Source organism: Cimex lectularius, unplaced genomic scaffold (assembly GCF_000648675.2).
Source record: "Cimex lectularius strain Harlan isolate CLEC.00 unplaced genomic scaffold, Clec_2.1 scaffold189, whole genome shotgun sequence".
In the NCBI taxonomy this organism is placed as follows: domain Eukaryota; kingdom Metazoa; phylum Arthropoda; class Insecta; order Hemiptera; family Cimicidae; genus Cimex; species Cimex lectularius.
In genome coordinates, this window is record NW_019392780.1 from 540,309 (window position 1) to 558,693 (window position 18,385).

The 18,385-nt window shown below is 35.3% G+C and overlaps 1 protein-coding gene across 17 annotated transcripts in view; it reads right to left on the reverse strand.

Annotated features, from left to right (window-relative positions):
• Positions 1-18,385, reverse strand: part of LOC106666962 (serine/threonine-protein kinase MARK2-like) — a 120,750-nt gene that overhangs the window by 18,855 nt on the left and 83,510 nt on the right. For 14 of the 17 annotated variants that reach the window (XM_014394524.2, XM_014394521.2, XM_014394519.2 and 11 more), the window contains 10 exons: positions 3,419-3,586; positions 2,940-2,993; positions 2,808-2,856; positions 2,597-2,733; positions 2,463-2,519; positions 2,256-2,391; positions 1,976-2,196; positions 1,794-1,893; positions 481-593; positions 89-344 (listed from right to left, as the gene is read on the reverse strand). In XM_014394524.2, coding sequence (XP_014250010.1) covers positions 89-344; positions 481-593; positions 1,794-1,893; positions 1,976-2,196; positions 2,256-2,391; positions 2,463-2,519; positions 2,597-2,733; positions 2,808-2,856; positions 2,940-2,993; positions 3,419-3,586 — 1,291 coding nt within the window. Of the gene's footprint in view, positions 1-88; positions 345-480; positions 594-1,793; positions 1,894-1,975; positions 2,197-2,255; positions 2,392-2,462; positions 2,520-2,596; positions 2,734-2,807; positions 2,857-2,939; positions 2,994-3,418; positions 3,587-13,513; positions 13,657-18,385 lie in introns of all 17 variants that reach the window. The other 3 variants (XM_014394512.2, XM_014394515.2, XM_014394522.2) reach the window with 2 other exon arrangements.

An 18,385-nucleotide genomic window follows, 5' to 3' on the forward strand; every position in this document is an offset into this window, starting at 1 on the left:
GTGATCAATTTTTTGAAAGAGCACTGCAAACCAAGGCGAAACAGATGAAGGAGAGAAGAAAACAAAAAAATTACAAAATAAAGTGTACCGGATATGTTTGGGGGTATGAGGGTGTGTGAGTGAAGGGCGAGGGCATGGAAGGGAGGATGTTGAGACTCACGGAGAGTGTCGGCTGCTGCCGAAGATGCCCTTCTGGAAGGCTTGGTACCACTGCTGGATATTGATCTGTGAACAGATCTCGAGTTGCCGTGAGATGGTGAATTGGCGCCACCACTTGCCGCACTTCCTTGATGGTTCCCCCGAAGTGACAGAGAACTACCTGATCTTGAGCCGTCACTCTCAGGCTTTAAAGAAAAAGAAAGTATATTAGACGAGTCAATTCATCAATGTAGTATATATTAATATCTATCTTAAATCAAATTTTGTTCAAATTAAATGGCCCTTAATGTAAATAATAAAAATAACAAAATGGAAACTTACATCAGTAGATTTTCTGCCTAGGAGTAAATATGTAGCAAAAACGTCATCGTATTTTGCTTGCGTTAGGCTATCTTCAATTTCCATTCTAGTATATCCCATTCCAACTAGAGCTTCTGCAATAGAAAAACAACTTTGGTCAAAACTAGGCCTTCAATCAACCGTTGGCCGCTATTGTAAAACTGAGGGGGAAGAATTTGTCATGCATTTGAATAATATGGCATGAATGTGAGGAAAGCTAATTATTTAATTAAAAAATTATTGACTACTGAAATTTAAAACGGACTGGGGGTAAAGCGTTTGTTTATTTTCGGTTACATTCCAATTAATTTTGAATCTTACCTGTACCAACCCCTAAGGTCGACAAATTGAAAATGCATGGAAAAAAAGGTTTTGATTCAGTTACAAAAAAATATTTTGAAGAATAAACAATACATTGACTGGCTCTAATAAATAGATTTTTTTTTGCTTTGTTTGGACTATTATTAAGTAACGCGAACACTTTTTGCCAGGATATACATTGGTAATATTTAACTTACAATAAGTAAAAATATTAAACCATTGATAAAAAAATAAATAAATGTATGAATTGCAACAGCATGCTTTGACTACAGTTTACAACACATTTTTATAATGCATAAATATTTTTATCCTCATGCTCCCTCATTTATCCAAAGTTTTATCTATTGAAGTTGGTCAAATACAATTCAAGTGACATATGGCTTACAATTTGATCTTTATCATTTTTTTTCTCACTGGGTTGATCTGTCTGAAACAATCTTTCTCTCAGTCTTAAATGACGAAATGACAAAATGCTTCTGACAAACCAACCCAGCGAGGATAGGAAGATATTGGTAAGGACCAATTGTGGTTCATCACCCCGCAGACCATAGGACGAAATCTCAGGAAAAATGCTTTGGATATCATTGTTAAAAAAAAAAAATCTAAAAAAATCAAATGCATGACAAAAATAAAAATCCAATCATTGCCACTACAAGAAATAATTTTCTTAATAGATTGTTTGTCAGTCAATTAATCATTAAGACACATTAAAGTATGTAATAAATTAAAAAGTCTAAACAGAACTTCTTTTTTATTCTATTACATTAGAAACGGGAAAAAAAGTGTCTAAAACAGAAACAACCCGTTCAATTTACAAATGAGAAACCATGCCTGATTAACCCCAAATGTTGGGTAATTTTACGAAAAGAAATTTAATTATTTTATTCATGGCAGACTTCAAGTAAATACATGCAATAACTCAGGAAAAACAAAAAACATTAATCATAGTGACATGCAAAATATTTAATACACACCTATCCTCTTTAGATCCTTGTAATCGGGTTCTGGTTCTAAATAAGGCTTGAGCTCATCATCTTCATGTCCCATGTTCATCCATTTGTCTTTCATTATCGTCTATAAAGTATATTCAGATAATGTGTTGGTTTTTTTTTTCATGTTATTTTAATGTTTATAGAAAATTGAAAAAAGTTCATACCTCGAGCGAGGCTCTTTTTGCTGGGTTTAACACAAGGAACTTTCTAAGGAGATTTTCACAATCAGTAGACATATAAAAAGGTATTCGGTATTTTCCTCTCAACACTCTTTCCCTCAGTTCCCTGAGGGTGGAACCATCGAAAGGAAGCGAGCCACTCACAAGCGTGTAAAGGATAACGCCCAAGGACCAAACATCGACCTCAGGCCCGTCGTATTTCTTACCTTCATTAAATTACGACATTGGTTAAAGGCAAAAATAAAGGGTTAATTGTAGGACTTACCCTGAAAGAGTTCAGGGGCGGCATATGGAGGGCTCCCGCAAAACGTATCTAATTTGTTCCCTGGTGTAAATTCGTTACTAAAGCCAAAATCTGCTATTTTAATATTCATTTCACTATCCAGAAGAAGATTCTCAGCCTGTGTTTGAAAGCGTTATTTATAACCAAAGTAGAAATAAAGATATAATAAAAGTAGTACAGATTAAATACCTTTAAATCTCTGTGTATAATTTTCTTTTGATGACAATATTGCACGGCAGAAACAATCTGAAACAAATATATTTAATTTGTCAAAAAATTTGTGATTGATGGAAACGATACTAAATTATTGTTCTATAATTCACCTGTCGGAACTTCGCTCGGGCCTCTTTTTCTTTCATCCTCCCATGTAGGACAAGGTAGTCAAAAACTTCTCCTCCACTAGCATATTCCATAACCAGGTACAACGTTTTTTCAGTCTCTATCACTTGGAAAAGTTTAACTGGAATGATAAGAAAGTTACAACATAATCCGAATACACTTCTTTCTTAACATAATAAAATTAAAATAAAATACCTATATTTGGATGATCTAATAGTTTCATAATTCTAACTTCCCTAAAGAGCTAAAATAAACAAAGAAAAAGAAACAAGAGTTGAAAATAGAAATATTTCACTGAAATAAAATGGTATCTGAAACACAACAAACCTTCTGTAAACTTCCTGGATTTAACTGAGTTTTGTCAATAATTTTTATTGCTACCTGTAATAAAACATTATTAGTCAAGGATCTTAATTTAACATTTTGTGATACAATTAAAAATAAAATCTTGCACTTTATGTATCTGAATTCTGGCCAATAAAGACATAAAATTGAATTAAACATGAATGTTACTAAACATTTTGGATGAATGTTTCCAACTTTACACCAAAAGAGAGAGAAAAAAAACAACTTGTCATCAGTTAATTTGAACAGTCATTTCTTTACCTAAAATAGGCAAAATGTATTAAAATAGAACGTAAACAAAAAGTTTACAAGTTTTGCTAGTTATAGAATATTAGGCCAAGTAGTATTTTTTGATTGAATTAGCAACTAACTTTGTATTTAGGGCGTGGTATATCATAGTAAAATGTGAATAGTAGGCTATGTAGGCTGTGAAAAACACAAAATAAAATAAAACAAATTACCTCTTTGCCGGTGGGTACATGTCTGGCGAGCTTGACTTTGGCAAAGTTTCCTTTCCCGATAGTTTTAAGGAGTCTGTATTTTCCGATGTGAGGCTCATCCGACCCCCTGCTCCTGGTCGAGATGGCTCGTCTTTCGCTTCCACCTGTACCGCCAGCGTTTTCGCTACCCTGAAATTCATGACACAAAACCTTCAGACGTGACAGGCCGACAGTGGAATACACGACAGGAAAGAACATGTTATTTCAAATGAACACCATTCTGATCTAAAGCAATCTAAAACAATCACTTATCTATTTTCTCAAGCACACCGAGATAATCTCCCTCGTATTATCATTAAATCAATATTATTGTTTAATACCAGAGAGATTTCTGTCTTTACATTTTCTTTAAAAGCTACTTTTCTGTACAACAAAAAATTAAATTTTTCATAAAATTCAGTTCAAGTGGAATTTTATACAAAATTTAATAATGTGCGTTGTATACCTAAAACAGGGTTATTATTGAAGAGTATCAAAAAAACAAAGTGATAAGATTACTCTTTCAATAATGTAATAAATAGTAAACATAATAACACTTGTCTGTTAACACAATGATAAGCTGCGTGAAAATTAGTAAAATAAAGGTTAAAATTTTCCAAATGACTGATAACACCGGTCGAAAAAACAAAGTGCTCTACACCAACATTGATGACGAAAGACATTTTTGAATATTTATCCATTCATAAAAAGACAAGACCAAGAAAACTTGTTTTATTTAATTTCTATTCATTTAAATTTAAAGTATTTTAAAATACAATGATGGCTAGAAAACGTATTTTCTTGAGATAAATATGAAGAATTTGAATTTCCATTAATAGAAACATCGACCACTTTTTCACTCGTAAACACTGGATCAACGTATGGTCTTGAAGACAAAAGCAAATTCAGTTGTTTCTGCCAAGCTTTCAATCTAATCTAAGGTCATCATCAGGGTAAAACTATCTTAACAATGTTTACAGATTGACATGTTTTTTTTTTGTGTTTTTTTACAGGCAGATCTCAAATTTCCTTTAAGTCAGACTCAATTCAGACACGGACTGTACCAGTACTGAAATTGAATACTGTTATAGTCCTTGGCAATTTTAGGACTGAGTGTTCAAGGAAATTTGAGTTTGCATGTAAAAAATTTAAATATGTCAATATAACATATTTAAGATTGTTTTGCCCTGATGATGACATTAAAATAGGTTGAAAGCTTGGCAGTAACAACTGAATTTGCTTTCTTCTTCAAGACTTGATCCAGAGTGTTTGTGAAATTGAATTTCACTTAAACACTAATGTCTGGTTCTGTAGAGTTTTTCCCTTGATCCAGAGTGTTTGTGAAATTGAATTTCACTTAAACACTAATGTCTGGTTCTGTAGAGTTTTTTTACTTGATCCAGAGTGCTTGTGAATTGAATTTGACTTAAACACTAATGTCTAGTTCTGTGGAGTTTTTCCTTGATCCAGAGTGTTCGTGAAATTGAATTTTACTTAAACACTAATGTCTGGTTCTGTAGTTTTTTCCTTGATACAGTGTTTGTGAAATTGAATTTTAATAAACACTAATGTCTGGTTCTGTAGAGTTTTTTCTGTATGTAAGTTTCTGTTTATTGTTGCAATACTTTTTGAAATTTATACATTTAATTGTTAAGTACTTAATTCCCTGGTGTAATTTTCCAAACGGTATAGATAATGAAATATTGTTGTGGTAGAGGGAGGCGATGATGACATTCGACTAAATATTTCATGAGCTGTTGTGCATTATTTATTGGAGGCGAGAATTTGAGACGGTGGCGATTGTAATTGTCACAGGTATGATCAGAACTCATTTCTGGTCCGCCCATTCTCGCCGTTAATCACGTAAAAATCGATTTCATGCTTCCCCATTCACGCAATGTGAACAGAAAAAGACGCTTTTTATTTGAGAAATTCTCACGGTTGTTCTTCAATAAGCGCGTTTGCTTATTACGAGGAGTGTATCCTTCAGAAACACCAAATCTAGATTGGGGGGGTCTGGAAACAATGGGAAAGCCGGAGACGTTTGGAAAGGAAGATTCTTTTATCGTCGCGGAATGCAAATGCTGAGAAAGCTTTATTGGAACGATGACGCCTCCTACATGATGACCAGGTAAGGGCGCCGTTGTAAATATCTCAAATCCACGACTTTCTCCCATCTCGATTATCTGTTTGATAAACTAAAAGGAGAGACGAGTTTTGACAGTGTGAAATCCGAAGAACTGGCGTTTTGAACAACGCACCTTACCCTAGGACGGTTTATTTATCACAGGGCAGTTTCTAGACAACTAGATATTTAATGACGTATTCTTTGTATGTAGGCAGATTAAAACGTCAATGTCTTCATCGAGGATGGTAACGCACAATGAACTCGCGCTCGATTTTTATAACAAGAGCCCCGAGAAAGCGACGAACCCACTTTCGAAGGATACCGCTTTCGACAACAAGTCCAAAAAAATTGTCGTCCGAGACAGTTTTGCAAACGGTATCACGTGCTTTTCAACATGAAACGATTCATCCATCACTTCAGAAAACAATTTATTATTTATCCATATTCGTTTCTTATTGGATAAAATGGATATCGAGAGGTGTAGTAAAACGAAACCAATTGTGTATTCAAAGGGGCATATCCGATTCCGAATTGGTCGTTCGAAAAATGAACCCGGCCTGTTCATATTTTACTCTAATCGGCCGGTCAAAGGGAAAAAAGCACCCAAAAAAGACCCAAAGCCTCCCGGAGCTGAAGCGGACCAAACTTGAAAAATCTAAGTCCTGCTCAATTTGGCTCAACGATTAAAGGCGCTGTAGCTGTGCCGCCTAGCTTCTAAAGCTTTTCCGGGAGCTGCCCTATCGAATGGGGGTTTTAATCAAAGATGATCAAAGTCAAAAGTTGAAATTCGATTCCAACACATTTCCCACAGTTTAATTTTCAATCTCCTTTTGAAGGCGATACGGCGAATTTAAACTTGAAATTTCGTCCATTGCCTTTGGCGGCACTACCGAATCCGGGTCGCCGACTTTTCCTTTTGCCTCTAACCGTTCTAACCTTATAATAATTAGTTTCAAAATATTACTAAAATTGCATCGCAGTGTGGTAATTCAATCAATGTTATAGCAGTGTAAAGTTCTGCCTGTTAAACTTCTCAACCAAGTTTCACCCTCCGTCACCCACTTTCCCATAGAGTACGTCCGTGTATGGGCGAGGACGGAAGAACTTTGAATATTATCGCGGCACATTGTTAGTAACATGTTTTTTTAAATTATCATCTACAGAACGTCAAAAAAAAATCAAATCAAATATTTACGTTATCGGAGTCAAAGCTTAAACCACAAAATGTCGACAAGAATAAGATGAAGTTCTTCGCTTTCACTCGAGCGTGAGTTTTTTTCCGTTAAAAATAGGATGCTTCAAGGGGCATTAAGTATTCTTGCGGGAACTTGAAAAGCGAAGTGAAAACGGCGGCGCGCACAGTGATATCACTTTCCCTGGTATCCTCGAAGCGGGGGCGATGTTGATTTTCTGGTTTAACTTTGGGGTCGGAAATTTATTATTGGGGTCACGATGTTCCGCTACCCAACGACGAGGCAAAATACATTTCAAGGGAGCAATTAAATTAAAAATCGTCCCACAACACTCGAGGCAAACTACCCTTCTACCACTGGGTCGTGGCAAAAATAATATAACGAAGAGATTTTTTTAAAAGCAATATAAATATGTACCATATTTAGAACTTTTTTATTACCCCTCTTTGTAACTGTTATAAATGTAATAAAAAACATACAAGATAAAGTGGATTTCTGTCCAACCGCTTTGATCATTCCACAAATCGTCCGGTCGCATGTCCTCTAGCTTCAGACTTAATTAATTGCTCAAGTTTGCATGAGTCAATTTTAAAAGTTCAAGGTTTTCTTAATTTAACCGGAATCGAGTTTAAAGCAATGAACGTGTTTCAAATGGAATGATTTATCAAGTTTAGTCAGAATGCCCAGAATGTAGAGAATTCAGTATAAAGTCAAGGACTCAGGATTTTACCCAAGAATCGAGTTAGAAAGTCCGGAAGAAGATGGATGTATACCAATCTAAACATGTACCAAAATTAAATAATAATTAATTTGTATCTTTTTATTAATCTCTATTAATTAAGGTTTTTAATTGAGATAAAAAAGTCAGTGTCACGAGTGGGATTAGAACCCACGATCTTCGGCTAGATACGCCGCTGCTCTACCACTTGAGCTATCGTGACCTCGATACACTAGGGCATCAACTTCCCATCTCAACCCCACCGGTATGGGTTTGGTACCAAAACTACATCCCTGATCCACTTCTACTATTAACAACTGCTGTGATCACTGCATTCTTACTGATTAACAATGCTGGGTTGATTTCTTCTACCTCCACCAAGACATTCTACTTGGAAATACGACAATTTGGGAACTTACCATGGAAAAAATTTAAGTTAATTTCCATTGTAAATGGAAAATTGGGCGTTTCTACCATCTACAACCATCGAGAAATTGATTTTTATTAAAATGTCGCTCCAAAGGAATTTTTGCAAAACACAGCGAATAACATAAAAAGTTATGTGCACTAACAAAAAAAAAAGTCCCATTAACTACAAAATGAATCAAGTAGCTTTAAAGACTAACAAATCGATACTAAATATAGAGATACAAAAATAACAAAACGGATCACATATACCATTAAAAACTGCCGGTCATTACATCCTTAATAATGGATAATAATGGTTGAGATGGGAAGTTGGTGTCCCAGTGGTTCTTAGTCACGGATAGCTCAAGTGGTAGAGCAGCGGCGTACTAGCCGAAAGTCGAGGGTTCGAATCCCGCTCGTGACACTGACTTTTTATCTCAACTAAAAACCTTAATTAATTGAAAGATATTAATTGGTCAAACGGACCACGAAAACTAGTGAATTTAAAAAAGATGTTAAATTATAATAACTACAAAGAGAATTTCCTAAACTCACTTACACTCAATATGAAACAATAACTCATCTTTAAAAAGATAAATCATTGGCAACTCAAAGCATCGTTCATTAAAACATTACCATACAAATTTAAGGCATAATACTATGTAATTTGTTTCAATGCACAATAATAGATATGATCAACTCACGTTAGCACTGAAAATCCCAACAATTTTCAATCCATCCCTATCCTATTTTGCCTCTTTCAAAAACGTTAACAAAACAGAAAAAAGCATATAATAAAATATTATTAAGGATTAAATCCATTAGATTTCGTAGTCCGATTAACCAAATAACTACAAAAGTCAGTGTCACGAGCGGGATTCGAACCCACAACCCTCCGCTAAATACGCCGCTGCTCAACCACTTTAGCTATCGTGACCTCGATCCACTCGGACACTAACTTCCGGGGTTGAGATGGGAAGTCAGTGTCCGAGCGGATCGAAGTCACGATAGCTCAAGTAGTAAAACAGCGTCGTATCTAGCCGTAGATCGTGGGTTCGAATCCCGCTCGTGACACTGACTTTTTTATCTCAACTAAAAACCTTAAATAATCTTTTTTTTACGATGGTTTGCAACAGCAGAGGTCATATAAACCCTCAGGGTGCCGGTGTTATTGAAAAAAAAGCCCATGTAAGTATGTCGGGTTCGAATGCGGGGCCGCTGGATTCGAACCCGGGACCTTTACCTTACAGTGACGAGCGCCGTGTCAACGCCTAAACCGTTGCGGCCACCGACGCCCCCAAATCTTTTTAAATAATCTAATCTTAAATCTTTTTTAAAGTTCGTTTTTTGGGAATTATGACAAATTCGGGAAAGGGCAGTCACGTGTTAAGGCAATTGAATCTCCTCCGTTTTGCTAAGCAGGGGCATGAATGGCAAATAAAACAAACGCTTTCTTGAAAACCATGATCGCTGTTTTCTCAGAATTAATTATTTTTATCATGAGACTAAAGTAGTTATCCTTCATGAATAATTGAGTTTTCAGGTAGCAGACATCTCATCAATATACCGGCAAAAGTGCCTGCATACAAAAACACCCTGTCCGCACCAATTGCTTTATTCATTTCCTTCGCATAAATACAAGAGAGGCCTAGTACACTGCCCTGAAGAAGTCCACCTTTATTTTGAAAAATCATTGAATTGATCAGCAATTTTTACCGTCCTTGTCTATAGTTAAATAGCTCTGGTAAATATTAATAGTGCTTTCACTAAAATTAGTTTTTTAAATTTTACTTATTTCTTTTTAAAAGCATTACAACTTACAATGGTCAATCAAATGCAACATTGATACGTACATTTTTATTTATTATTGTTATTTTTTATTATGATGGTATAATAGGAGGTTGTATGAACCCTCAGGGTGCCGGTATTTTTCAAAAGAGCTTATTTATAAGTACGTAGGGTTCGAATGCAGGGCCGCAGGATTCGAACCCGGGGCATCTTTACCTTCCAGTGATAAGCCCCGTGCCAACCTACCGTTGGAGCCACCGACGCCTTAACAATAACAATTGATATTTAATATTTCTTTCCACCAAATTTACTGTGTATAAAAAAGAAATTGGATTGCAGCGAGATTTATTTTTTATTATATTATTATCGCATATTGATATCTTTCTTAACATTCGATGGATTGGACGTAATTGCACGGTGTTTGTACAAGGCTACCTACAATATGTTGATGGCCCATTTTTTTTTTTTTTTTTTTTTTTTTTTTTTAATTTTTCGTCTATGCATCCTGACAAATCTATTTAAAATTTCGAATGCAGCACTGATAGCTTGTTATCCTTTTTAACAGAAATTTACCTAATAGAAGCGTTGCCAGTATGGTTGAATAACAAGTTGATTCCTGAGGGCAACGTATTAGGTTTTATAAAGGTCGGAGGGATCGAGGGCAAAGGCCTCATCCCATTTAGCATCTGTCTTCTTTCAGTCATTCACCTCAACTCTTTCGTTTCCACTTGTTTTTACTGCGAAGGACGAAGACGTCGTCACGGCTTGTTTTCACCGCCGCGCTGGGGCTTATCTATGCAGCCGGGCAACAAGACCTAACGGGAACCTCTGTCCCATCCATTTTTTTTCTCCATTAGAAAACAAAGGGGTTTTCTGAAAAGTGAAATGACCCGGAAACGGGAGATCGTCGACGTTCCACGTTTCCGGAGAATCCCGGCGAACATGACAATCGTCCAGGCTCTCTGGGAAAGGCGTGAATCTTTCCACAGGCCTTTTTTTCTGAGTCAAATGTTCATCTTTAACTTAGACGATCGAATAATAAATACATAAATCTTGCGTATACAAGGTGCCCTTTTTAGATGGCCCGGCTGAATTTCTCTTCAACCAAAGACGCTATCAACAAAATAAAAAATACGTTTTTTACCTTTTTTGGAGAAAAATTATACAGGGTACATCAGGCTCAGTTCAACTTCTATTCTATTTTAAAGGATTTGTTACGCTGAAAACACTGTGCAATCGGATTTACATTGGTCAAAAAATTACGGCAAAAAGTTTGAAAAAATTTCGTTTGTTTTGTTGTTAATTACTATAATTTGTTTCTTCACTAAAGTAAACATTAATTAACTCGCATTATCATAGCAAATCTTAATTCCAGGAAGAAAATAAATTCATTAATAAATTCCTTATATTCAGTATTCCATTCAAAATGAACCGAAGGGCACATTTTTACGATCAACAGCGAGTACTCTGACTGCTTCATTTTTTATCATTAATAAAAAAAATTAACTCTTCGAATTATACTATAAACTCTGTTATTTTTTAACAGTTTGTTTTATATTTTTAACTTTGGGAATGAAAATGTGGGAAATCCGCTTTATTGATAGTGGTGGTATTGCGCGTCGCGTGCCGTCCAGTTGTACTCCCAGAAATTTTCTGATCGCCCCAGATTAAATAAAATATAAAATTATAACGATTATTATTATTATTAACTTATGATTTTTCCTTCTCAAAGGTGGGATAATAAGTCATCTCAAAAAAACAACAACCATCTTTCAATCTACAACGTTTCAGATTTATGTTAATCCTTCCACAGGTGAGTTAACGCTAAAACGTTAACGAGTTAGATTAAAACAGTGGTCGTCAGTCATTAATATTTTGTAACAGTTTATTTTAAAAAAGAGCCAGTGAGGTACATATTTAAGTCTTTCAGACTCCGTTTTAATCTAATTATTATATAAAATGTGTGGTGATTAGTGACGGTTAATCGATGATTATTCAGAGATCGTGAGATGCGGTCTGGCGTGATGTAGGTTTCAGAAAAACATTTTCTTTAAATTGCCAACGTTTCGATCTTTAATGAGATCATCTTCAGGGCTCAATAAAGATCGAAACGTTGGCACGATAAAGAAAATATTTTTCTGAAACCTACATCACACCAGACCGCATCTAACGATCCCTGAATAATTATATAAAATTATAAAACATTTATTCGTGTTGCTCGCAAAATGAGGAGATACGGATTAGTTACTGTTCAATCGCCGAAAAACTGGCAGCGTAATTTCGACAAGGAACTGAATATTTTACTGTATGTTCGCGAAAATCCGAATTCGTCTCTGAATAAAATTAGACATGGACTCATGACTTACAATTTCAAGTCGTATCGCTCTCATCCTGTCCAGGGACCTCGGGTCTCTGATTATGACCGGCGTCTAACGTTCCTTGAACAAATGTCTATTTGAGACGCTGAAGAAAACGTTCTTCCATACATCCTATCGACTGATGAACTCAAGTTCACCTCTAATGGCATACTAATCCGCTGGAATTGTCGAACGAGGGCTTGATGGATGCCCCGCACCAAATTCTTTGCAGGTGAGATGTTATTTGAGTCGTCACTTTCGCTTTAGGTGGATGGGACCTCAGCCCGATCTGTTGGCCTCTTCGGTCATCCAATTTAACTCCACTTGATTTTATATGGGGCCATTTAAAAAACAGTGTCTAATCATAACCCAACAACCTCAGTTGAAGAACTGCGGCATAGGATAGAAAATGCTTGTCACTCCATCTCCCTATCGCTCTGAGCACCAGTGAAGGGTGGTTAAAAAGAGCCAATCTCTGCATCTTTCCCCAAGTTAGGCATTTCGAACAATGAAATGTGATTAATAAATAGCAAACCAAATTACTAGTTGTTTTTTTTTTTCAACCTTCTTGCCTTAACTTTTAATTTTAACCTGGCTTTTTTTGAACAATTTCAAATTCGATTGCTCTTGTTTTCAGCGTAAAATATCTTTTAAAAATATATGAAAGGAGTATAGTGTCGTATTTGAAATTTTGAAGTTGAACTGGGCCTGAAGTACCCTGTATATTGTTTTTCCAAAAAAGGTAAAAATTTGAAACTAGACTACAAAATATTAAATACTTTTTCTTTGGTTGAGTCATTGGTTCATGAGAAATTCAGCTGGGCCACTCAAAAGGACACCTGTACAAACATTTCTACTCAAATTTTTTTTAGTTTTTAGTTTTTCATAAAACCGCATTTTTTTTCCTTCTTTCAATAAAACAAAACGAGGTTTCAAAGTTAGAAACGCGGTTTGGGAAAATTATGAAATTTCTACTTTTTTTGTTTGTTCCGACCCTGAATCTTTTTTGTCAGCCCGGTGGATTAATTAGGTCCAATTGAATCTGTGACATGCAATAACGGAAGTTTATTCGTAAAATAAATTATGAAGCCTGTCATGTCGTAAAATGAAGAGGGATTTTATTTATTTTTTAAAATAATTTTATTTTGCCCCTTCGCGAGGGGTTTGTCCATTTATATATAATAATAATACTATTTTAGGCTCAGTTTTTCAGTTGGTTCAATTGGTTTAGTTTTAGTGCCGGGGTGAATGGAAGTCACGTTAGTAGAGTAGCGGCGTTCAAGCCGAAGGTCGTGGGTTCGAATCCCGCTCGTGACATTGACTTTTTTATCTCAACTAAAAACCTTAATTAATTGAATACTATTTTAGGTGTTAACGTTCTGTTAAATTTGACAATAATGGAATAGTAATAATCTTAACTCCCGCATGGAAAATTAGATGAATAGCATGTATGTACTTAAAAATGTTGTTTGTTTTTTTAATTACCAAATATAAGGCGGCCGTTGGTGGCAGTGCCGGCGGAGGGAGGCTGAAGCAAGGGCTTGGGCTCGTATGAGAGACCCAGGTCATGTAGCTCACCATTCCTGCAGTCATGTCGTATCCTCCTGCCGCTTCAGTCCATCGAAGAACTAACGGGATTGTTTTTTATATAATAAAAATATATATATTTAACGCCACAGCCGACTCAGAGATCTGTACTTGTTTGAAAGTTGAAAGCTACTCTCACTCGGAGAGCAGCTGAGCGGTTCGATTGAACACAACATAAATACAGCCTTACGCAGGCCACAATTTCGCACTTTCTATTCCACAGAGTTTAAGTGATTTTAACTAAAAGCATAATTTGCCATAAGTAAATCCTCAAAAAAAAAAAAAAAAAAATTATTTACTGGTATTGACAATAAATATTTCCAGCTCAGCGTACGGCTGAACTACCGACAAAGAAGTGTTGATTTTGTCAACAACATTGATTTATTGGCGCGTAATTCTTCTGTGTTTGTTCTTGACTGGGACTCCGGATAACATTGCTAATCACCGACCAAAAAAATCCCAATCCGTTAGCAAAACAGCCAAATTTGATTTGACCTACATGCAGAAATTACGATGGGAATAAGTTAAAAACACAAGTCGCAAGGGAAACCAAATTGGCGCTGGGACCTCTGTAAATATGAGAAGAGTTCGGTTAAAATAAAATATACGTTTTGACTTGATGATGGTGCGTAGGCTGATGGTCTCACCCCCTGACCTAATCATTTTAATTGTTTAATCGCTGGTTCATTGACCTCTAGGTGAAATTCATAAAAAAGGATTTAAAAAATTCAAAATACCATTTTAATATATGCAACAAGGGCAAACCCAACAAAATAAATGCATTTTAGAATTTAATTACAATTTAAATATATTTAGTCAAGCCACTTTTACTTATTTATTATTAGGTTATTTGAAACCGTGAAATTTTACTAATGCAAAGTATATTGAACCAAGCTGATTTTCACAGCTAAATGCTAATATCAAATACTGTTTTTGAAGTTTGGTAATTTCCGATGATATTTATACGACTACTTGAAAAACACCCAGCACTGAAGATGGCAAGAGGACAAAACTCATCCGACCAAAATGATCGTAAAAAGACAAAATTATAGGCTCACCATTCTATTGACCCCATGTTTTACGACCAACCGTAAACAGAACGTAAATTTTTATTAACAAATAACAAAATAAAAATACTAAAACTATTTAGTAGTCTAGCGACATTTACCTCGGTCGTTAAGTTATTAATAATTATAATTGATTACATGATATTATTTGACATTATGCTCTATCAGGGAAAATATTAGATAAAAAGACTATCTTGGTCAAGATATAGGAGAGCGTTCTTTATTCTCTTGTGCATGTACTTGTCGTCCAGACAATAATTACATATTTGGCACCAGATTGTACACTGGTACTAGCTGCGCATTACTTAAAAAATTTAAGTTACATCTCTCATATGTTTGTTACATTGTGCATATGCGTGAATATCGGGGCGAGATTCTTCGCAAGCATCAGAAACTTGACTGCACTACCTGCAGCCTGGCGCCGTTGTGGTACACATGGTAGTACTGTGTGTGATACTTCAGGAGGGAGACTCCTGACCATCACCTTCTGCATAATTTTATCGGCAGGAAAGAGCAGAGGTTCTTTTTGGTTTTATACAGCAATATGGTTTTTTTATACAGCAACAGTCCTACACATATTAACTATTGCCTCAGTTTTATTATAATTACTTTTAATTTTTCAACGGATGCAGCAACTTCCAATGCTGTTGTCTAATACGTTCGATGATGTATCTATCCACCAAGAGAAAGAGTAAAGAACCATTTTTACGTTCTTAGGTTATTTTCTTGAAATATACCAGGAACAGGATGGGTGTAAGGATACAGCCTTGAAGAACTCCAGCAAAAATATCTGCGTTTGGGAAAGGGATGATAGAAAGGAAATTCGGAAATGTCGAATGTTCCATTATACTGCTAACTATATCATTATGTAAAACAGTGTCCTTTTGGTTATCTATCAAAACCATGCTTTCTTACATTAAAAGCTAGCGTTTTATCATCTAACATCCTGGCTAATTGGGCAGTGGCAACGACCATCCGTTTAAATCTTTATTGTACTGCACAATCTAGCTGATTGTTGCCAGACATTTTCCTTTGTACAGTACTGCACTAAACGTAAATTCCACTGAGTTGTGCATTCTTTCTAAACTTAAAAGCCCTACGGCCAACGGCATTTCTGAAGAATTAAATCTGCCTGACGGCATAAGTTTTGTTTCTTTGGTGAATCAATATTTTCACCCGTATAAAAAGGAGGGCAATGTTGCGGTTTTTGCGTCGCCTGCAATATTTAGGATTTCTCAACTGATAAGATTAAAGAGACAAATTGTAAGCGATGACGCTATTTTATTAACATAGATAAAAGTATTCCATCCAATGATTATCAAAAGCTTTATTAAATATACTTATTGCGATAAATCACATTGACACAGGTAACGAATCAAATAAATAAAATAAATAAGAAAAGCAAAGGCGGCTAATTTATAAAGTTTTATACGATAAACGAATCGACTTGGCTACAAATGATTTTCCATTTGTAAAACAATATTTTAGCACATTCGTCCCAGTTTTTCTTCTGTTTGTACAACTCATTTATGCACCGTCATGGTCAGGAAAGCCGAATGGCACCGATCTTGATGTGTTTTACTTGGTTGAAATACACAGTCGAAAAGGAAGAGAAAAACTGGATATTTGAGACGCCCTTTTCACATTTTGTCAGGATAAAAGAGCTCAAAATCGAAAAACAAAACCTTATCGCTTGATTATTTTTCTTATCTGGTGAACGAACGCCGATAAAATTTACAAATTCCCTCACGTATAACATGCATTTCAGAGGGAAAACGTCATATTTTCCAAAATTATTCATTAACAGAAAGCAAATTAAAAAAAAAAAAAAGTCTTATGGAAAATTTTATACTATCGGCCTCGAAAGGAGGTTGTTTTTACAATTAACCTCATCACAAATCCAGCCTTAACTTTTCAACAGTCGTTCAAAACCGATCCTACCAGTTTTCTAAGTAATCCAGACCAAATACACGATTAGAAATATTTAACATACACCGTGAATAAACTCAGGGAAGGTTTGCCATTTAAAACAGGTCTGAGGACTTTTCAAAAGTGTAAACGGAAAGGCAACAAACTGCAAATGCGTCCTTGGCATATCACCTACGCACTATATCATTAATGCTATCGTTAAAAAAAACATCCCTTCCCGTTTTATGACTATATTTTCAAAAGATAATTTATTTATATATTGAAAAATTTGTTCTAAGCCAAGCGCTATTTTCTGATTTCTCCGCTATTGTTTGCTTACATAATGCCGTTTGCCAATTGTAGATTAAAAAAAAATACCGAAATACTAGACTAATCGAATTTCCTTTTTCCCCCTTTTTTTCTGACAGTCATTGCTATACAAAGGATGTAATATATTAACTTTATTTAATTTAATATTTATTGGTACTATAGTTTACTGAGGTAATTAGAGTTTATTTATTTATTTTTTATGTATTTTTTTCGGCAGCTAGGGCTATGCTGACTCCTCACATTTTGTCTGCACGTGATCAAAATATCCTAATTTAATTATTCATGCTATTTAAAATATTATCTAACCTAAACTAACCTAAATTTGGCGGGCCCCAAGATTTCTCGATATTCTTCTGAGGCACCACCACACTTACAAAATTATGTACTGCTTAAACTTACGTTTGGGAGCACGGCAGGGTGATCTTCACCTTGACGCCCTCCCTACATTCACGCAAATAAATACATTCACCCAATAACAATCAGGTAATCACCATCCTAAGTTAACCTAATTGGCTCGACAGGTCTGTCAGTCCTCGCCATTTCACAAATGTCACACACTCTTAACCACTCAAGCCAACAAATACATTCACACAACTATGTACCAGGGTGTTTGATATTACGCCAGTGACCCCCCCCCCTTATAACTTTGCAAATTTATACAATTATCTTCTACTTAGGATTAGACTGTAGACTGATTTAGTTCTATAAAATACAATTTATTAATAAATTACATTTTAAAGCATTTATAACTGTTGATGTTCGCCTGTAAAACAAAATCGGTTTTTATATTCTAAATCTCAATACCCCACTCTTCACGACTGCTCCTCTACTAAAGGTACTGACAACAGTGAAGTATCTTTAAATCGCATATATAAAACTAGACTACTATGGTACTCGATATTCCATCACAAACACACCCAAACAATATCACGCTAATAAATACGTGTTGTTATCAGTGACCGCTAGTCTATGAATGAATGAATGAATGAATGAATGAAAAAGTACTTTATTAGATAACAAAAGAGAGTAAAAAAAAAAAAATTGTACATAAACAAAAAGCACATTTCGGCAATGGTTATCAACCGTCTGCCGGAGTCGGACTATACATTTTTAATAAATAAGGAAAATATTTCTTCTTAAGGAATAAACAAAAGAGAGAGAAAAAGCTATATAAATAAACTAAAATAACAATATATCTATTTATGCACATATAAATGAATAACCAGGGTGTCTCTGATATATACAGTAAACATTTAATAGTTGAAATAAAAAACAAGCGTTTTCCTGTAGTTCCAGGCTTCCATCGCAAACTTTACCAGATTTAAAGACTCGGGGTTATTTAGTAAAGAGATTAGGTGCTCTCTCGTCAACGTGGGCAAGCCTATATGCCGTGCTCGGAACTCTGCTAAAACTGGGCATTCTGCTAGAAAATGAAAACAGTCTTCTCGAGCCTGCCTGTTGCAGA